This window comes from Fundulus heteroclitus, chromosome 16, assembly GCF_011125445.2.
Source record: "Fundulus heteroclitus isolate FHET01 chromosome 16, MU-UCD_Fhet_4.1, whole genome shotgun sequence".
In the NCBI taxonomy this organism is placed as follows: Eukaryota; Metazoa; Chordata; class Actinopteri; order Cyprinodontiformes; family Fundulidae; genus Fundulus; species Fundulus heteroclitus.
The window spans coordinates 26,140,815-26,160,982 of NC_046376.1; the positions used below are offsets into that span (position 1 = coordinate 26,140,815).

Consider the following 20,168-nt stretch of genomic DNA (forward strand, 5'->3'; position numbering starts at 1 on the left):
TTATTACTATTGTGGTTTTCTTTGTCTAGAATATGTTCATAATAAAGCCTTTTCGTCATCTTGATTATAATCTTATAATCATTAATGTGTCTGAAACTTTGTTTACCTTGTCTGCTGTTGTCATTGGATTTGTTTTGATGAATTAGTGGTAGTGATAAGATGTTGATGTTTTGTTTTTTTTTATTTTAAAAGTATTGCATTTTAAAGACCAGCTTCACTTTCTTTACAAGAAATTTGCATCCCCCCCCCCCCCCCCCCTTCCTTTTTTTTTTTTTTTTTTTTTTTTTTTGTCGCTCTGTCTCACGATACCATTTGGCTACTTTTAATTGTGTTTCACTTCTCGGTGAGAGGAAGCGGTTATGTGTTTCCTGTCCCGTCTCCCCTCCTCCAGCAGAACACAGTCGGCCGCGCACGCGCACTCAGCCCCAGTGAAGTAAACGCAGAGCTCGGGGAGGAAAGCAGAGCAGAGCACAAGCGAGCTGCGAATGAAGAAAATGGCGATCACGCAGGATGTATGCTTACCCTCGTAGATGCTGCAAAACGCGTTGAATTTCTTTAGCCTTACAGTCGGCTTTCCTTTCCACTCTGTTGCACTTTATTCTTCAAAGAGGTGAGCTTGCTTTGACGGTGTGTATGTGTGTGTCCCCTTATCCGTTTGTTTCTGTCGAGCTGATGCACAGGAGGAGTGAGTGTGGGGCAGGGAGACCGGGGGGACGCTGTTGTTTAGTTAGCCATGACTGTGTTTCAACGGAGCTAGCTCATGTACAGAACGCCTCTGGCGAGATGGCTCGGTTGCCCTGCAGTTTATAGTCGCCTCAAACGACACACGGTTGAGTTTTCTTGCGGGCGGAAACTAGAAATCGGTGACATATTTATATCGGGAGGCGCTTTAACGTTAACCTTGCGCCAACTAGCACTAGTTTAACCCCTGTTCGACAGCTGTGCGAACATTTCTCTCCAAAGGAACTTTTTGTCGGCATATCAAAATGAGATTTTTTTTTTTGGCTGATATTTTTAGAATGTGTTTACGTGTAAATTAGTCATAGAGAATGTCGCGCGGTCTTCCTTTCGACGTTATTTATTTCCACAACGACTTGCATTTGAAATAACACCGGCTCGCTCGGCTGTTCGCGTCGTAGCGTTAGCATTAGCATTAGCCGCTATGCTAATTCGACGACGCAGTTACAGAGGACCGTTTGGAAATGTGTAACTTGCATCGAAACCACGGTCGCGTGAACGTAGCCTGGAAATTTTTACATTAAGTTTGTTTACATTTTTACCCGAATTTTATATCAAATTTAACTTGCAGGGCATGTTTTTTTTTCTTTTTCTTTTTTTTTTTTTTTTTAATCTGCACATTTAACGCCCTCTATCGGCACATTACGTCTTGCAACTGTGCAGCCAAATGCCCCCCCTGCCCCCCCCTCCTCCTGTAGCTATGCAGCCATATTTCAGCTGAAAGCATTCCCTGACCGGACAACAACCATACGCGTAGCGACGTTATCGTCCCCCTCGTATCAAAACACGCCGACACTCCGGGAAGCCCGTGGCCTTTAGACGCACCGAGCAAAACACCCAGGCTCGGGAGAAGCCATGTTGGTTAAGCTCTAACTCAGCAGAGATAATGGCCGATCAGGACCCGAGCTGTAACTTTGACCTACACACACTGTCTACCTTTAACGGGTCCGGGTTGTGTGTGTGTATGTGTGTGTGTGTTTTCCTGGTATGTTGTTCAACCTGCATTTCCACATGACGTCTTGAATCATGTTTCATGCTGACTGTAGAGTATGCATCCTGCACGGCTGTAGACTCTAGCAGATGTCCTCATACTGTGCCGCATTCAAGGTCTGGCCAAAACCCTGTCGGCGTGTGTGTTTTTGCTTTCAGTCGTTCAATCACAGGCAGGCGGTGTGTTCACAGCAGGAAGGTGTAGCTTAAGTTTTTTGGTTCGCAGTGGCAGTTGTTTTTTTTTTTTTTGGGTCTTTCGAAGAGTAAAGTTTTATCATTTGTGTTCGTTTCAGAGATTTGGAATCGAAAGCTGTTGCCACCAAAGAAACTGAAGCATCTTAACAGGTCGGTGTGCCGTCATAAATAAACACAGACACACACACACACACACACAGATGAAATAGACTTGATGCAATCTGCTGGGTTTCCTTAGATAGGAAACTGTTTCACCAATCTGATTTGATTGAATTTGACTTTGTGAAGTGCCTCGAGGTGACGTGTTGTGAATTAACGCTAAATAAATGAAAGGAAATTGAAAATTCACACCAGTTCATAACAGGTTCTGCCAGTACAGACTACAGCAGGTTTTGTGGTAGAATCAATTACAGAAACAATGTTATAGATGTTGAATTACATTTTTCTTTTTCGCATACCCTAATATGTATAGCTCACTTATGTTGATTTTTTTATTTATTTTTTTTATTATAATTTTCCTATTTATACCCAATTTCTTAGTTTCGTGTTGCTGTTTTATAACTGCAAAGAAACCGTTTTGTTTCCATGTACTCAGGCGATCGTGTATGAATGAATTTTTCTGTAAGTATTTTCATGAAATACGAAAATAACTGGTAATCACAAGTGCAAGATGCTCATGTATGATGAAATATGACAGATTTGATCCCTAATCAAACAAAATAGCGATAGTTGAGTGGCCTCCCGCTGTTGGAGATTATAAGTCAACCACATCTCCTTACAGTAGACAATCAGTGGATTATAGAACATTGCTTTCATTTGTAGATGATCACAGTAGGTAGGAAACATCCCTCGGTAGACGGCTCTGTTTCATCACCAAAAATCTTGACTGAAACTACCCAGGTTTGAAATGGTAAAGGCACAAATTGACCAGCAAAAATGGTTTGGGAGTACAACCACCATTAAAAACTCAAACTTTCACAAAGTCAGGTGGACAGGGCTGGGCGATATGGGTTAAAGGTAAAATCTCTGATTTTGTTATACCAAATATTTTTTATTTATTTTTCTTTTTGGTCCTCCTTTTTGTTTGACAAAAATAAACTCAAGAAATAGTTTTTAAAAGTGCCTGAAAGTTGACCTGAATCCAGAGTGCAACCTAAATACAAGCTGTGAAACGTGCCTCTAAAACAAGATGGCGGCCACTGCTATTGTAAACAATAAAAAAAATAACAAAATGTTTGCTGCTTGTTTTTACACAGTGAGCTAAAAACAAGCTTCACTTCACTTGTGTAACTTCAAGCTAACTTAAAAAATAAGTAAATGAGTAAATTAAAGTGCCTCTTCTTATGGTAAAAAAGTTTCCTTTTACAACATTTTGACAATATATTCTCCAAAACGTTTATTCTGCATTGCATGTTATTCTCTTCATGGAAGCCCAATGAGTGATTTTCCAAAAGTAAGATCTTACAAAACTGTAAATTTGAATTAAATCCATTTATTACCCATCCCTACAGATAGATGATAAATTAGCACCTGTACATTTTAGTAATGAGCAAAAAAAAAAAAAAAAACTCGCACCTGCTTTCTAGCTGTTTCTGTTGAGGCGATAAAGAACGTGTCTTTGTCCGAGCAAAGCGGGGTATGCGTTTGTGTCTGGGGTGGGACGGGACGGGCAACCCCTGCTTATGCTAGCACATGCAGTTCCGTTTGAATTGAATTGGTGGGTCGGGGTTGGTCTAGGCCGCTTGTGCTGAGTAAGCTTTGCTGTTTTAAAATCGCTAAACGAGAAGCCAGAATCCCCATGTTTTGTGTGGAGGGGTGTTTGTGCAGCTCTTTGTGCTTCACACGCAGGCACACAATGGGGCTGTGGGTCATCGTCTCATTCAAAACGGAACAGTTCAGTCTTTTTTTTTTTTTTTTTTTGTTTGTTTATAAGAGCCTGCGTTTCTTCACGAATCTTCCCCATGTTGCCAGTTTTCTGAGATAGGTTGTTTGATATATTTATCTGTGGTATTTAGTGTCTGGAGATTACTGCAGGTCTAGTTGGGTGCATTTTAACAGGTGAATCATAGTTTTTGTTGTTTAGGGAGCCTTGTAATGCAGGTTTGTTTGGTTGCTGAGCTACTTTGTGTTTAATAGTTTCCCAGCACTGGAGCATATTTTCCATTTAACTGAAAGTGCAAGTGTTGGAGACGTAGTGGGAGACGGAGCGCTATTAATATTCCAGCGTGCTGAAACGCTTTAGCCTTTTCTACTTTTCTCAGTCTTGGATTATTGCTCCCTGAGCTCAACTTCATAGTTGCGGTGGTTATTTTAAAAGTAAAATGAACATTGTCTCACCCTTTGTGCGGTAGTTTCAGAACTATGGGGAGTTCAATGTCAGCAAGGTATCTTAAAGGAGCGGCATATTAGCCAGCTGCAGTTCAAACCTGCTACCCTGCTTTGATTTGATTATGCCTACTTTTAGAATTCAATAGCAATATAATATAGCATTATGAATTAATCTTATTTTCAGTCTTTTTGTTGGACTTACTATGAATTTAACATAAAAATCAAACTTTTTTTAGCCCCAAAATGTATCCCTGTAGTTTGTTTTTTGATTAATGCGCGCAGATAGTGTATCTAACACGTACATTTTATTACTCTCGTTTTTTCCTGTTAGTTTTAGATTTTTATTTATATTTCTATGTTCTTTAATTTTTCATTTACACAAGTAAGTCACTGTTTTACTTTAATCCAACCAAGTCATTTCCTTTTTGGGAGTCATAAGGTAATTTGATTAAGCTTGTTAAAACAATATAATAACCAATTCTAAAAACTTATTTTTGACCTAAACTTAAAGGTTTTCCTGCTCGGTTGTCTGTTCCAATTTTCTAGGTCAAGTCTTTGAAATAAAAAGTGCAGTCACATTTTCCTAAAATCTAATGGCCTCAAGCTGATACGGTGGTGTTTATATTTTGATATTGCTGTGTCATAAATTGCCAAGATAAGCAGCTTTACTGCGTTGGGGCTACAAGGATCAGATAGTTGATCATTGCCCCTCTAAGCACTAAACCACACCCAGCTGGTGGTGAGATTGAAACAAGTCAGGCACAGAAGTGGAGAATTTGATGCAGTTTAGTCGTGCATGCTCAGACAGGATGTGAACCACAGAAAGGCAGTTTTGCATAAACAAGTTGTCGAGTCGTCTAGCTCTGCAGCGTCTTTGCTGTTTGACTCACTTTAGCACGATTTGGAGAAACAAACCCATGTTTTGCAAAAACTTTACGTTTTTGGAAAGCATTTGTTTTTCTGTTTGCTTCTGCTGCACATTCTGCATTTTATGCAAAACATGTTCATGGACTAAAATCTTTTAATCAAGATTTTTTTTCTTTAATGAATGTTTACGTTTTTGTCAACTTGTGCAGAAAGGTAAAAATTTGCACCCTGCTTTTATATAAAAGATTCATTGAAACATGTCAAACACTGTATTCTTTTTATGTAGCTAGATTAAAATCAAACCCTAAATCTAAAAGGTGCTCATTGCTCCCCTGGGGGGGAAAAAACAGCGTGGTTTCTTTAATTTCTTTCTTTTCACTGCGCAGCATCGTGTTGCCTTTCTTCAGGTTACCTTGACCTGAAATGAACCGGCCTCGTTCTGACTCCGGCGAGCGGATACTGTTTAGCTCGCCTGGAGACGTCACGCGTCGCTCCGCCATAAAAGCCTTTGGTGTTGGGCTGTTTGTGACCAGGACGTGTTTATCACCACCGTTAATGGAGGAACGCCTGTGCTGTTTAGGCTCTGTGAAAACGCACCAAATGCAAATCGATGCAAATGACGCGCACATTAGCCACGCGGCCACCCGGTGCCGTTTGTTAACCAGAGTATCGGCGACCCTTTACAGGTCTGTGTTTGTAAACGTGACAGGCTGCTTTCACACCAGAGCAGTTCGGTCCACTTTAAACAGGTTGGGGTTGGTTTCCTTGGCCTGTGCTCTTATTTTGGAGAGGTGTGAAGGTCAAACTGATGAGCTTTGGTCTGCCTGAAAACATGGATCTCGGTTGGTTGCATGCGATTCCTGGTGCGGTTCTTTTTATAGTGGAGTAATAAATGTACGACGAAGCGATGCATCGTTTTAGGGCATGTATGTGAACTTTTCAGTTCTTGTTGTACCTAGCTGCATCTGTTACTATAAGCACTCCCTCTTTGCTGACTTTATGCACTGCATCATTCGTCATTCGTGCACAGAGCGACGGTCTCAGTAGCTCCTCTGCTGTTCGGATGTGACGGCTTCTTACGATGGCCCCACACAAGCTGCTTTTGTGCCGTTCTAACTAATTTCTGGTTATTTTTCTCTGCAGGCTAAATATGTTATATCTTTAGCTCACCGCCAAAGCTAACTGCTTTATTCAACTATGCCTGCATGTGTGCCTGTCCCTCTGAGCAGGAATACTCCCTTATGTCTACAGGAACACGTGGAGCTAATCTTTTGGGTTTGTTGGTTGTCTAAACACCAAATGCCAGTTTTAGATATTGCAAGTTTGCACCGGTTTGTCTTCAGCAATGAGGTGTTGGCTTTTATGTTGAAAACGAAACTCTACGTTTTGTATTCAAAGAGGAATGTAGCATCTTTCCTGACGCTGTTTAAGATGTTGGTTATTGTAGCTCACGCAGAAACAGTGTTTACATCAATAAGAGTTCAAAGTTAAGGCGCCCAAGGAAGCCAGGTGTCTAGTTTTTGTTAGTATTTTTTGGCGGACAGAAAAAAAGACTTTTTATGTGAAACCATAGTGCAAATAGTGTTGTGCAAGGCACCAATTACAATAGGTAATCGTTGAAAAGAAAATTTTGACTGTTACCTTTTTATCATTATCGTCAGACATGTAAAACCAGGACATTTGTGGGGTCATAGTGAATCGAATAGACTTTGTGCGTGAATATATTGCTAGTGGGGAATTTTTTTTTTTTTTAATGTTTATTTCCAGAATGTGTAACACAAGGGAAGTCTGTTTAATTGAGTTCTTGAAAACAAGTCTTATTAGTTGTTGATGCCTTTATTTGTTCTTTTATTTTGTATGGGAACACATTCTCTTATATTTTTTTTTATTTAGATCATCATCATGATAATTATCAAAACTATAATGTATAGATTTTTTTGCCCAGTTACCGTGCTCAGAGTGTGTACAGCTTATTGAGGCGTTCTTTGAACATTAGCTGCTGTGGCCTGAATTATACACCTTAAAAATAATAATAATCTAGCGTAAACTTGTACTAATGTCATCTTAAAACAGATTCCGTCTTACCTGGCTGTAGAACAGGACAGAATAAATCCCCCTCTCTTGGGGTAAATGGCCTGCCCTGCTTTTCAGCTGTACTGGTTGGGGGGGGAAAGGCTGCTGGTGGACGAGCCATTCACAAACATACGCTCCCATAATGTGTATGTATGCACACTAGGGGGGCTCCCTTTGTCTTCCCGTGTTAAACCATCTGCTGAAGCTGTCGACGGCTGGAAGTAGATGCTTGGTGACTACTTGTGTGGGGGTTGTAAGTGCAGGGAAAAAAAAAAGATGCAACTAGTCGGATAGTAACTGATTAAAGCAAAAGAGCCGCTTCCTTCTACATTGAAAACAAGTTGACCAGAATAGCTCCTGCCACTTTCCAGCTTCAGTGAGAATTATATTTGGCTCGAACCACAGAGATTCCCGGTCCAGATCTTGGCAGAGGCAGCAATAACCTCCCACAGGCACAGACTCCCAGTTTCCAACTTGAAATGCGCTTCCCCATGTGAGTAGTTCTGTTTGCAGCACCTTGATATTTTAAACGCCGCCCACATATCCTGGCAGCCCTCTCCAAACGGCGTCCTGGTTGTAGGCTTCCTTCGTGGTGGAGCGGTGCAGCGATTTAACGCAGCGTGCAGCGCTTGGCAGGTTGACCAGTGGCTCGTCACCCATGCATGTAGCTTCAGAGCTGGTTTAATTCAGGGGCAAAGCGTTTGGTCGTTATTGTTTTCCTCATCCGGTATTCAGAGCTGCTGCTATGAAGGAGTCAATGCCTTCTGGATACGTGTTTAAATATAGATTTTACATAATGTGTGGATTTTGTTTCCAATTATCTGCTGTGCAATCCTACACGTTTTTTTCTTAAAGTCATTTGGAATAATAATTGATGTTGTGGTTCTGATGTCAGAGTTGTTTCACTGTCTCTGGGTGAGGGTGAAACGAAGATAAGTGCTGAGCAGTAATCTCATTATCGGATTAGGCCGCAGCCTTCTCCTGCTGGCGAAATGGCGCTCCCACCCGAGCCAGAACATCTAAAGTTTATCGCTCACACAGGGAGAAACAGGACCTCACAGGCCACTTAATGGTCGTTTCAGGTCAGGACGCACCGACGTCTGTTTTCTTGGCATTTTTTAATCAGTGCTGCAACCAACGATTTTTTTTTTTTTATTCTTCTCCCAATTAAACACAGCAGTCTTGGAAAAATAAGGCAGTTTTTTCTTTTTTTGTAATTTATTTACCAGTCTTTTTTGGTATTCATTGCATGGCACATAATAAAGACTTGGTCCATTCAAGCACCAAATAGTATTATGTTGGAGGTACTCCAAGTATGAAGCCCTTATTCAGTATTTGAAATGCGTTCCTACAAACTATAAAAAGGATATTATGCTTGTTGCAGTCGGTAATCTGCAAAGAATTGTCAAAAAGGAAAGTATAAAGATTATTTATTGGTGTCTGTTAGTGGTATATATTTAGAAAATATAGTCTTCATTTTCTAAACATTTAATTTAAACTCAGCAAATGTTTTTTATTTGCACCAATAAGCTCACAGAAACTTATTTATTTTTTATAGAGGGCTTTACTTTTATTGAAGGGACATAACTTTAATTTGCAATTATCAATATAAAATTGTAGACACATTTGTGGTATGAATAATGTGACATTTTTGTTATCTTTGGGCCAATAAGGAGCATGTCGTGCTTTTACAGATATAAAAAAAACAAACAAAAAAAAACATGTTCCAGTATATATTTATATACGTTTTTAGGATTTAGAGTTCAGGTGCAAAGTGCATCTAGTTGGCTGCTGGGTACTTTGTGTACTGTACATGTTTAACAAAGTCTTTTTTCATAGACGCTTCAGCTTCTCATGTCTCCAATTCCTAACTTTTAGCTTGAGGAGTTTAGTTGCATTTCATGGACTGAATGGAAAAGTTATGCCGGCGACTCCTGAAGGAAATAATTCAAAACTAAAGTCAACGCAGCTGCAGAAAAAGCACACTTCATGTGGTCGAAGGCCCGTGGTGCTGGAGACTGAGCTTGTCCTTGTCGTCTTGCAGGGAACGCACCCACAGAGGGAAGAACAGTGGATGGAAGAGAGGGAGCGAGAGAGTCGGAGAGACTGAAAAGAAAGGACTCCAGTAAGAAAGAGGCCTGGACAGAAGGTAAGGAGACAGAAATAACCGGACTTGTCCTGCTTACGGTGCGTCGCATAAACACTCCCTGCCTGTTTTAGTCACGGCGAAACAGGTTTTACATTTATTAGACTTTTTTCCCACAGAATATTAGATATAATTCATAAAACGAGTTCAGCATCTTACTTGGTGTCACCAAAAACATCAAATGGAAGGAGCAGCCGAGCGTACCTCTAAGTGCTCCTGGTGGTTTGGTTTCACCTCCCTGTCCCCGCCGTATCGGGGCTGCGGTCTCTCTGACCCAGCAGCGGAGTGTGTTTACTCGCACTGTGCTGGTGTGCGTTGCCATGCCACGCTGGGGTGTTTTCCATCTGGATTGCTCCGAGTTTCCACTCGGTCTAGTGTTACGAGGCAAACTGTCCTGGCTGCTCCGAGCCACAAAACCTCCTCTGCACTCCAAGGCTTGTTTTTAAAACGTAATTTTTAAAAACCCTGCTGCTGCTTTGCATTTCGTTTTCGCACATACCTGTCGCTGCAGTGTTCTACTTCCTGTACTCTCTAGGCTTTCGTTTCCCCCCCCCCCCCCCCCCTGCCAGGAGACTGCACGGTGCTGCTATAGCGAAGCCGTTTGGCAGCCATAGGGGCTTGCACGCACCTGTAGGCCTTTTTCACGGACGGATGTTTCTGGGGTGATGGAATAGATAAAGACAAGTTTGGGCTGTTGGGGAAAGCAGCAGATTGGTTGTCATTCCCGCCCGAGTCTTGTTTCCTTATTTACCGTTTTCGGTTTTATTCACGCGTGCGTATTTGCAAACCCGATCGCTGCTGAAATATTCTGTGTAAATTGAAACTGAATGTATGCATTTATACGTGAAAATGGAGCGTTTGGTCTATTTTATGGAGGACAGGCCCTGCAGCATGCACTGCATCGGCATTTGATTTCCCTCTGGGATTAATAGTGTTTTTGAGTTGAATAGAAAAAGTATGGAAAGGTCCAGAATGGACACTTTAAAGGCCTTAGCGATGTGAGACAAACGGCTGCTTCTTAAAAAGCAGAGCAGACTTGTGCGAGCCTGGAGGAAATTCACTCACCCTAGCATTCGAAAGAAAAACAAACATTAACATGGAGTAATCTTAAACTTTGAGCCGAGCAGATAAAGCAGAAATGTGGGCGGGCAAGCTACTGTTAAACCAAACGGATGACTGAATAATGTCCAAACCAGTGCAGTGGATGAGTCAAACCCAAAGCTCCTGCGCACATTTCCCTTGTATCAACAGCTCTGTGTGGGAGCCCCCCCCCAGAAATAAAGCTGCAGTGACAGCAGCGAACCACGACAAGGGGTCTTATCTGCCGCTGCACATAGCTAAGCTACACATGTAGCTTCGGTTCTGTGCTGTGAACACGGGACCTTTTGTTCAAAGCGTCCCGGTCGTGCTCAGGCTCCCATCAGCCACTTTGTTAAATTGAAGGAAACGTAAGAAGACGGAGGCGCTTTGCTCGCATTCTGTAACACGTCGACACGTTTTTACCCAGAAAGGTGTTTGCTTCGTAGAGGGAGACTTGTATGCTGCTCTTGACATTGATGTCATCCTGCTTGGACAAGCCCAAAGGAATGAGGAGTGGTGTTGGAACATTACCATCACAACAGGAGCCCATTAAGCGCCTGGAAGCATATTTAAGCCCATTTTTTTTTTTTTCAACAATAACATTTTAGAATGTTAAATTACTCACCACGTATGGGAGGGGTGGGAATGTTTTGGGCATACGGTAGTCGCTTTGGTGTTTAAACTATTATTAATCAAAACGGATGGGTTGAAGACGCACATTTTAAACCTTAGGTCAACTTTTCATACGCGTGCAATATTTTTAATTTGTATAGTTTCATGGTTTTGGTGAATCCAAGGATGGCTAAACTGACAGGATAGTTTTAGCGGTTTTGCCTGGCGTATTGTGCCGTGCCTTTTTATTAAAGTGACATTTTATTTTTTGTCCAGAAAGCGTGATGCTGCAAATAGATCTGTGGTTGCATAGTAACTGTTGGATAAATAAAGAAATGCTTCTTCTTGGGGGGATAAACAATGGATTGATTACATTTAAAGTATGGTGAATTTTCTTGAAATGTTTCCCAGGTACCTACAAGGTTCTTATATTAAAAATATGTTAAATAATATATAATTCTATAATAAAGTAACTATAATTCTAGTTTTGTATTGACCCAAAGATTCTGCTCACATTAGCAATTCTGCTGAAAGATCCTATACATTTCTCTAAGTGTTGGTAAAAATGTAATAACCTGCAGTCATATTCTGAGTTGGTAATAGATCACGTTGTTTATTTTTTACATGGTTCAACGTATTAGTTTAGTGAGTTGCTGGTATCTAGATACACCACAGGTTTCAAAATGACGAAAAATGCTGCGTCCTGCTGCTCCTTTCGTTAAAAGCTCGTAATAAAACGCCAGAGGAAGAATTTGCCCTTCATTTATGAACTTGGTGCGCCGCTGTCTGATCACGCTAATTTCTCCGGACACCGACTTTAATCTGACTTTTGCTTATTTGGCTGAAGGAGCATTGATTTCTGATTAAAATGAAAAATGTCTTCCTCCCATCACCCATCTTGTCAGGCTGCTGCTCCTCCTGTGTGAGCGAGTCAGTGCAGCTTCAACTCAGACATGTTAGATATTTTAAAAGAAGCCCGTCCTGACGCAGATGGGCTTCCCCCCGTATGAAAGACGCAGACTTAGCCCGCTACGCCACAGAGGGACTCTTCCTCTCCTCTTTGACTCATTTACTTGAACTTCACTACTTTGATTTTTTTCAAGAAACAAGACTGTCTGTGGAAGGGGCAGGAGCTGCCTAAGTTTGAATTTGTTTGATATTGATGTTGGTTTTCTATCCAAAATAACACTTGTATTGTAAATGACACTAACTGCCCAGCCCTACGTTACTGTGTTTGACATGTTAGTGGTTAATTTGTCTTTTTTTAAAATGTTTTCACAAAGTTGCAGAGTGTAAAAATAAGTTTTTGACTCGGTCTGATGTGTGCTTTGGTGGCGTAGGTTATTGCTTACTTTAAAAATAAAAAGCACACATCAGTTTGCCTCCCTTTGTTTTTCTTAGGATTACTGGATCGTCTATGCAGACATCATGGCAGCTGTTATATATTGCAATTTCCAAAAAAAAAAGGAATAATTTCCTTTTGTTAGTCTAACACAGCCGTCCTGCTTCTGCGCGCTCGGTGGTTGTCCACATGGGGTTTGTTTGTTCTCTTATCACGTTGGCTAGAGGAAAGACTGGTTGCTATTTGAACTGGAAATGTATAAATAGGTCTGTGTGCTCCACGCAGGCAGAAGGAGCTAACATGCTTTTTGTAACCTGATTTTTTTTATTTTATTCTTTTTAAGGAAAAAGAGGCAGAGAGGCAAATACAGACACGTCATTTCAAACACCGCTGCTTTTATCTCGAAGCGATGTATTTTTCTACAGCTACTTCTTCAGCTTTCAACAGCTCTGGTTTTCTTTGTGTAAGAAATTGTTAGCTTGAAAGGTTTCTGCTGCTTTGGCGTCCTCGTATAGCGCTGACAGCTTTAAGCCGGGTGTGTCAGAGGGCAATCTGAGATTATGTGACAATCTGAAGGAATGGTTTCCGATGGGCGACGACTCCCCTGAAACACCCGGTTGAGGTCTCTGGCGTGGCGAGTCAGCCCTGCCCTTCCCACAGGAGACCAAAGATGCAGGCTTGCACACTGCTGTTTGTTTTGTATTTAAGGTTGCCCCGCTTTTCTAATACAAGCCGAAGGTCACAGTGCTGGTGGCTCTGGGTTCCTCGGTGAACGTCTGGTCCTGCTGACGGACTCCTGCAGCCGCTGGCAGTCTCTCTTCCTGTTTCCCTCGCAGGCTCATAAACATTCCTGCCTCGTTGAACTTGTTCTCCTGCACACCTTCAGCCAGCATGACACGGCAACCCAGACAGGTTTTTGCTGAACAAGAACTCTACCTACGAGCAACTCATTCTAGGGGTAGATGGGTTACATGGAGGGGCTGCCGCAGCTAGCATGCAGGCAGAAACGTGAGAGCAGCTGGCGCGAGCTGGAGTGGCAATTACAGAAAATAAACCCCAGAAAAGAAGCTAATGTTGTAATCTGTTGTTGTTTTTGTCATATAAGTAGTGATAATCGGTTGTTCCTTCCTGGGGAAGGTTAAAACAAGACAGTTACCCTGTCAGTAACAGCGTTTAGTGCCGTTTTGTTCGCAGCGCACCGTCGGCTCCCCTCGCCGCCGTTTACTTATCCAGCAAACCTTCAACCAGAGAACAATCAGTTAAAGTCCAACAAAGCGCCGTTAATTTTCACATAACAACCACAGGCAGCGCTTACTTATAGGTACTCCACATGATCTGTTTATTTTTTTCATTGTTCTGACTAGCAGAACAATTTGTACAAAGCTCTAAGTTCAGGGTTAGCATGAGCCAGGGCTATTTTCGTGTGTGTCCCCCCTCCCCCACCGTAGCCTGAAGATTGAAGCTCTGTGTTTCCGTTTCAGCGATCGTATTCCTGCCCCTGAAGTATTTCCCTGCAAGCCACCCGTAGCGCACTGCCTGGCTGTAAGCATGACGCAGCCTGCTCCCAAGCATTCCCCGTCTACGCAAAATGTTCTCCAAATGTACTTTTCTTTATTTTAGTCCTGCTCAGATAAAACGAATAAAGGTGGAAGAACTGTGAATGTTGGAGCGTGTCAACAAAATCCCAGCCTGTTGCAGTTATGTAAAGACACACGGGAAAAAATGGCACGTGTCAATTAATATGCACTTCTTGTTTACATTAGTGTCGGGATACAGGTGAACAGATTTCTTTGTTTTGTGGGAGGGAAAACATTGAAACTGACGGCTCAAAGAACGCAGATCAAAGTGAAATTGTTTTGGGCTAAAAAGGCCTGATTTGTAGTGATTATATGAGCTAATGTTCAATTAGATTTAATCAAATGAATTGCATGCATGCAGCAGAAATGCTGGCTTTGGTCTTGTACTAATGAGGTGTAGAAAAAGCCATACGGTTGGCATAAAGATATCGATCATATCTTTAATAAAAAGCAGAGGGATTGTTGATAGTTACAGCTTTGGTTTTACCCTAAAGCACTGAAGAGGAATTCCTTGGTGAGATGTGGAGGCCTGGACGCTTTTCGCTGCGCGCCTACGGGCTTGCACAGTCATGCTTTGGCCGCCCGGCTTTGCCAGTTTCGTAACTGTCTGCTACATTAGATCTTCATCTCGGGATGACAGGAATAGTTCATCATCTTCGGCCCGTATGTAGATCACTGATGCAGCTTGTTTACACTGCAGGTACCGCCCGCCTTCTTCTGGTTTGTTTTGAATCTGTTGCAGCTACAGCAACGGTTCCTGAGTTGTTTAGCTTTGTCCTTTTAGCTCTCGCTGATGTTGCTCCTGGTCTGATAGATTATTAGGGATGGTAAATCACAGCGGAAGGGTAAATAAGTTAAAGTTATTTACCAGTGTAAACCTCTTTACAATGAAGGTTAAAATGGTAAAAATGAAGTTTAGGACACATGTAAAAATGCTTTTTGCGTTTCAGTACAGTGGCTTGTGTGAACGGAGGAATGATCTGATTTACAGTGATTACAAATATAGATGTGGATTAAAAAAATACTAATAAAGTTTTTCTTTTCTTTTTTTTTTTTGCAGAGCCAGAGCATACCTGGTCAAGACACAGACCTTAATCAAAACCACACCCCCTCCTCCCCGCCCATACGTACACACCCACACACACCTACACTGACACAAACACACACGCACACACACACACACAGTCCCCAGCAATGCCAAGGTGGGCTGATCAGCCTGCTGCCTGCTCTGACAAGCTCTGCCTCCTCGCCTCACACCCTTGAGGCTGTGCGTAACCAAGCTTTGACCACTGACCTCTCCTTCGACGTGCTGGGAACCAAGGGTCGCCTGTTCTCCACTGAAGTCGGGGGCGTCCCCCTGTCCAGCCAGGAGCTGCAGCCACCAGTGGCACTCACAGGTAAGCGGTGAAAGGTGAATGAGTTTCCAGCTTTCCCACAGCGACACCAAGCTTCATAAGTGCTGTTTCCTAAGGATGTCATTCCTAACGAGGGCCTGTTAAGTGTTTATTTGAATTAATTTTACTGCTAGTGGATGGGTGTCCTCTCGCATCTTATGAGCGTTGGGATATAAGTTGCTTTTATTGATTTCAGCAGATAATTGACAAATATAGAAAAAGTTTTATGATGCTTGTATTAAAAAAAAAACTTTGTTTGCAGAGATCCATAATTCATTAAAAGTGAAAACATGTTGAATTTCTCAAAATCTGAATAACTAGAGGTCTCTGGTAATCGAGGTGTATAAATGGACTACTAATATGCTGCTGGCTTTTCTTCTCCTGAATGTTCCTGACATTGCCTCTCTGCACTTCCGGTTTCTCGTTGAATTGCGTTTTAGCTTCAGCTATTTCTAACATCTTCTCTGTTTTCCGCCTCTGTCCCCCTTCAAGTCTGATCCTTTCCTTTCTCTCTCTCTCTCTCTTTCCAGGCATGGCTCCCATTCGGGACTCCGTCAGCCATTCCCCTAATCAAACAGGTGACACAACATCATTGCTTCTTTCTCCACTCTTTATCTGCATGCCCTTCTCCCTCGTAGTTCCCCATGACCACTGTTTGCTTAGAAATTGTTACACTGGTCCTTGACCTTGACAGAGGATGCATTGTGTTCGGCGCCAATCGGCGGAGACGGAGATAAACGTGAGAGGGAGTAATTGTGGAAGGGTGCGAGGAAAGATCTGGCAAACGGCAAGATGCGCAGACCAGGATCTATTTTTTTTTTTTATATTTTTTTGAGATGGAGACTTTAAAAGTGGAGAACGCTAAATAAAAACGGCAAAAGAAAAACTTCCCAGAAGGCCTGTAATGTTTAGCTGTTCTGTATTCAGTGCTGTTGGCAAGCTGCACCAGTTACCAAACTTGGCATGGCTTCTTTAAACAGCCTCTGTTGTTTAGGGACTTCTTCAGCTACAAAAACGGATAATTTATTAAAAAAATTGTCATGATTATGTGCACATTTACCATGATGGTTTCGTTTAAATGTGTGTTTATAAAAAATAATGACAAAACAGATAGACAGCATTGTGCCGCTGCAGCCGAAAATTAAAAACCTGTTTGTGCTTGGAGCATCCGAGAAGCTGCATTAGATGGACAATCCACCGAGCTAAAGGTGCTGCAACCACATATGGTTTTATTAGGAATCTCTTTGTAAAATTTAATTACTAACAGTTTTTATCATCGTAGTTAGATTTTGTATTAAGACAGACTAGCCCTGTCCTTTGCATTATGGTTGCAAACAGCTTAATTGTTGCATTAAAGAGTCAAATTCTCAGGGTTAGTTTTCAGCATCAAACCTGAGCTTCCTACAATAAGAACGGTAACGGCAGTAAATGTGCCTCCTGAACATTTAGTGACAGAGGGGTGTGTTTTTAATGGTTAGGAAGGCATAATTGGATGCAGTGTGTGAAATCTAATTTTAGAAACGGGCCAGATCTGAATGCTGTTGATTTCAGTCTTGGACGCCTTCACCCCCCCCCCCCCCCCCCCCCCCTGCCAACTTGTGCCTTCTCTTCCCTCACTCAGTTGCCACCCTTCCTACGCCCTCCAGCTCCTCTTCAGCAGCCAGTCGCTTGCCTCAATGAATCTTATTTAATAGCTTTGGCGTGCTTTTGTGTCCTGCTGTGGAAACAAAATGGTGGCAGCTGTGTCCAGGCTTAGGTTTGGCAGCAATACTATTCAGAACAGTTGGCAGATTAAAGCTTGGAGGGAATAGCAATATATAATAGATTGTGAATGGGGAGATAAATAAAAACCATCCAGCGGGCCCAACACACCTAGCCGATGTTTGTAGTATTAGTGGACTTCTATTTCTCTCGTCTCTTGTGGCATGTTGGACTAGCTTAAAGACTTTGAATAGGCGTCACGTGGTCGGCGAAAGATCAGTCAGTAGGTTTGTAGCATAATTAAACAACTTTTTAGCACATCAATTTAAAAACGGATTCTTTGAAGCCTGGGGAGCAATCGCTTGATACACATGTTTTACTAATCCACCCTTATAATGTTGTTGGTAAACCACAACTCCAGAGATGCTAGAAGAACTGAGGGAGAGCTTTGTAGGATTTTAAGCCCTGTTCAAGCCGGATAAAAAAAAAAAAAAAAAAAACATTTCAAGCTGGGATTAGGAGGCCTTCTCGCTGTCTGTGTTTTCTGAAAGTAGCAAGGTGGCAAAAGAAGCTCAGATCAATGGTTATTAGTCCTCTGTGATTTAAAGACAATTAGTAACCACCCTGCAATAGTCCTCCTGTGAAAGGCTTGCATAGATTTTTTTTTTTTTTGCGTAGGTCTTCTGCAGCCCAGTTCTGGCATCAGGATGAATGGTGTTATCTTTTATGCTGCAGTTTCAGACTGACTGCTCACTTCGGTTCTCATTTTCCTGTTGCGGTCATAAAAATCTGCCTGTGTGCAACAGGCTGTGGCAGAAGAAGAGTTTGTAGGAAGTCTATCCACCAACTGCATACAAACTAGAAAGTTTGACCCGAGTGTCTAGCTGTTGCCTGGAGGCGAGTTTTGAACTCAAGACGGCAATTTATGAGCAGCCAGAGGCAATCCGGACAGGTACTTGCCCTGCAGCCAAATGATAAAATAGTTTAGATAGTGGGGCTACACATTTGTTTAGGTCTTTGTCTTCTGCTGTTTTTTGAATGTCTTTTATTAAGATTAGGTATTTATTCCTCTAATTCGGCATTCTTCCTGTTCTCTCCAGGTTTGGAGCATCCTGGCTTGGATTCGCAGTATGAGCCCTCCCCCTGGTCCTCTGGCTCCCCGTGCAGCAGCGACGGCAACAGCAACTGGGGCAAAGTCCTAGTCGACGGGACTTCTGACAAATCCAATAACACTTGCTCGCCCAGCTCCTCCGTCTGGCCTCCCTCCTCCTCCTCATTTTCCTGCTCCTCATCTTCCTCTGGCTGCGGTTCCGGGTCCGATCCAGAGCTGGCGTCAGAATGCATGGATGCAGATTCTAACTCTTCAGTGGGTTCAGAGAAGAACCTCGGCCTTGCTGCGACCACAGTGATGATGATGTCAGCCAACACTTCTTCCTCCGTGTCCTCCACGGCTTCCTCCCCCTCCTCTCTGACATCCGCCATGATGGTCGGTGTGAACGGAGACAGCAACAGCAACCTTTGTCCGGTCGGAGGCATAGGAACCTTAAGCAACGCAAATAACGAAAATCTCACCGGACCCTCACACTACTCCATGGCTGGGTCCAGCAGTATTGGCAGCAATAATATGAGTAACCACAACAACAAGCTCGTCGGCGGCAACGGCGTGTGGAGCTCCCAGCCAGGCGCCAACATAAACGCCATCGGCGGCAGCAACTCTTTTATAAACGGAGGGCCCGACCCAAACATTTTAAACCCAAATGCCAACCACGGTGCCTGGCCACAGAATCCAACCCCGAACCCGGTGTGCCAGGGCCAAAGGCCTTCCCAGGCTCAGGGGATGACCTCCAAACTGGGCGTGGTGCAGGGGCCCCTACTGGGCTGGGGCGGCATGGCAGCTCCAGACAGCAGCAGTATGATGGAAGACAGCGAGGTGAATAATGGTACATCGAGCAGCAAGGTGTTAGGAGGCGTCAGCGGCGGAAACGGCGGTCTGCAGCCTACCAACCTTAACACTGAACCCAATGGACCAAATAACACTATCATGATGATGAATACTACTACTACTACTAACACCACAATGACCTCTAGTCCACCAGACTCTACCGCCTCACCCCTACTCAGCGGAGATCGTTCCTGGGGCTCCATTGGAGGAGGAATCGGGGGGCCGCTGGCCAATGGAAACCCTGCATTAGCTCCCCAGCACCCACAAGGAGAACCAGGGGGTACTGGGGCTTTTGGTACCCCTTGGGGCGCAGCTACCTACCCCGTAGACAAAGCCCCCCTTAATGTAGACACTGTGAACCCCCCGGTCTCCTCTACTGCTGCTTTTAAGAGTAATAATAACCACAATAACACTGGGGCCCCACGGTGGGACCAAGGGCCCACCAGTACCCCGAACCAGCCTCAAAGTAACTTGTCCTGGAGCGTCGGCTCTAATCAAACCCCAGGCTCTACAGGTCAAGCACCGGGAAGTGGAAACCAAACTACTATGGGCCCTCAGGCGGGGATTCCTCGGCCCTGGGGGAGCAGCGCGTCCTCTTCTTCGTCGTCGTCATCGTCGTCTTCTTCCGCCTCCAAGATGTCAAACGCGGACTGGGGTTCAGCAGCTACCGGCAGCAGCAGTTCAGACGCTGGCGTTCTAAAAGGAAATACTGCCAACAATGGGTGGAAAAGCCTAGAGGATGATGCCATGGGCATGGGAGGAGCTGGAGGCGGCGGCCAGGCTTTAGCCGGCGTCACCGGAGGCTGGGGCCGCTCCGGAGGAAGCGAAGGAAGTTGTGAAAGCTCCGGCGGTCGATCCAGCTCAGACAGAGACGGCAACCAGTCTAAAGGAGGGAACCGCAGGAAAGGTAACCACACGGCGCCAATAATATCAGCCTTAACCCGGGCCGACGTAGACCCGAGGGTTCTTTCCAACACTGGATGGGGGCAAACGCCCGTACGGCAGAACACCGTTTGGGACGTCAACTCTCCTGCAAACAATCAGGGTACTAAAGGGGATGACAGAAAGCAAAGCAGCGGAGGGTCCGGCTGGGGCTCAGCAGCAGCAGCGGCACCGTCCTCCCAGAACGCCGGTATGTAGGAACATTGAGAGCTGCTCTTTAATCTGAAATATCTGCCGTATA

The 20,168-nt window shown here is 43.5% G+C and overlaps 1 protein-coding gene across 1 annotated transcript in view; it reads left to right on the forward strand.

Moving 5' to 3' along the window:
• Positions 1 to 404: 404 nt before the first annotated feature.
• The window catches only part of LOC105933512 (trinucleotide repeat containing adaptor 6A), a 39,469-nt gene continuing 19,705 nt past the window's right edge, over positions 405 to 20,168 (forward strand). Inside the window, 6 exon segments of the mRNA XM_036148282.1 lie at positions 405 to 610; positions 2,022 to 2,073; positions 9,236 to 9,340; positions 15,009 to 15,345; positions 15,873 to 15,920; positions 18,144 to 20,117. Of these exon segments, the coding sequence (XP_036004175.1) occupies positions 15,875 to 15,920; positions 18,144 to 20,117 (2,020 nt within the window). The 5' untranslated portion in view covers positions 405 to 610; positions 2,022 to 2,073; positions 9,236 to 9,340; positions 15,009 to 15,345; positions 15,873 to 15,874.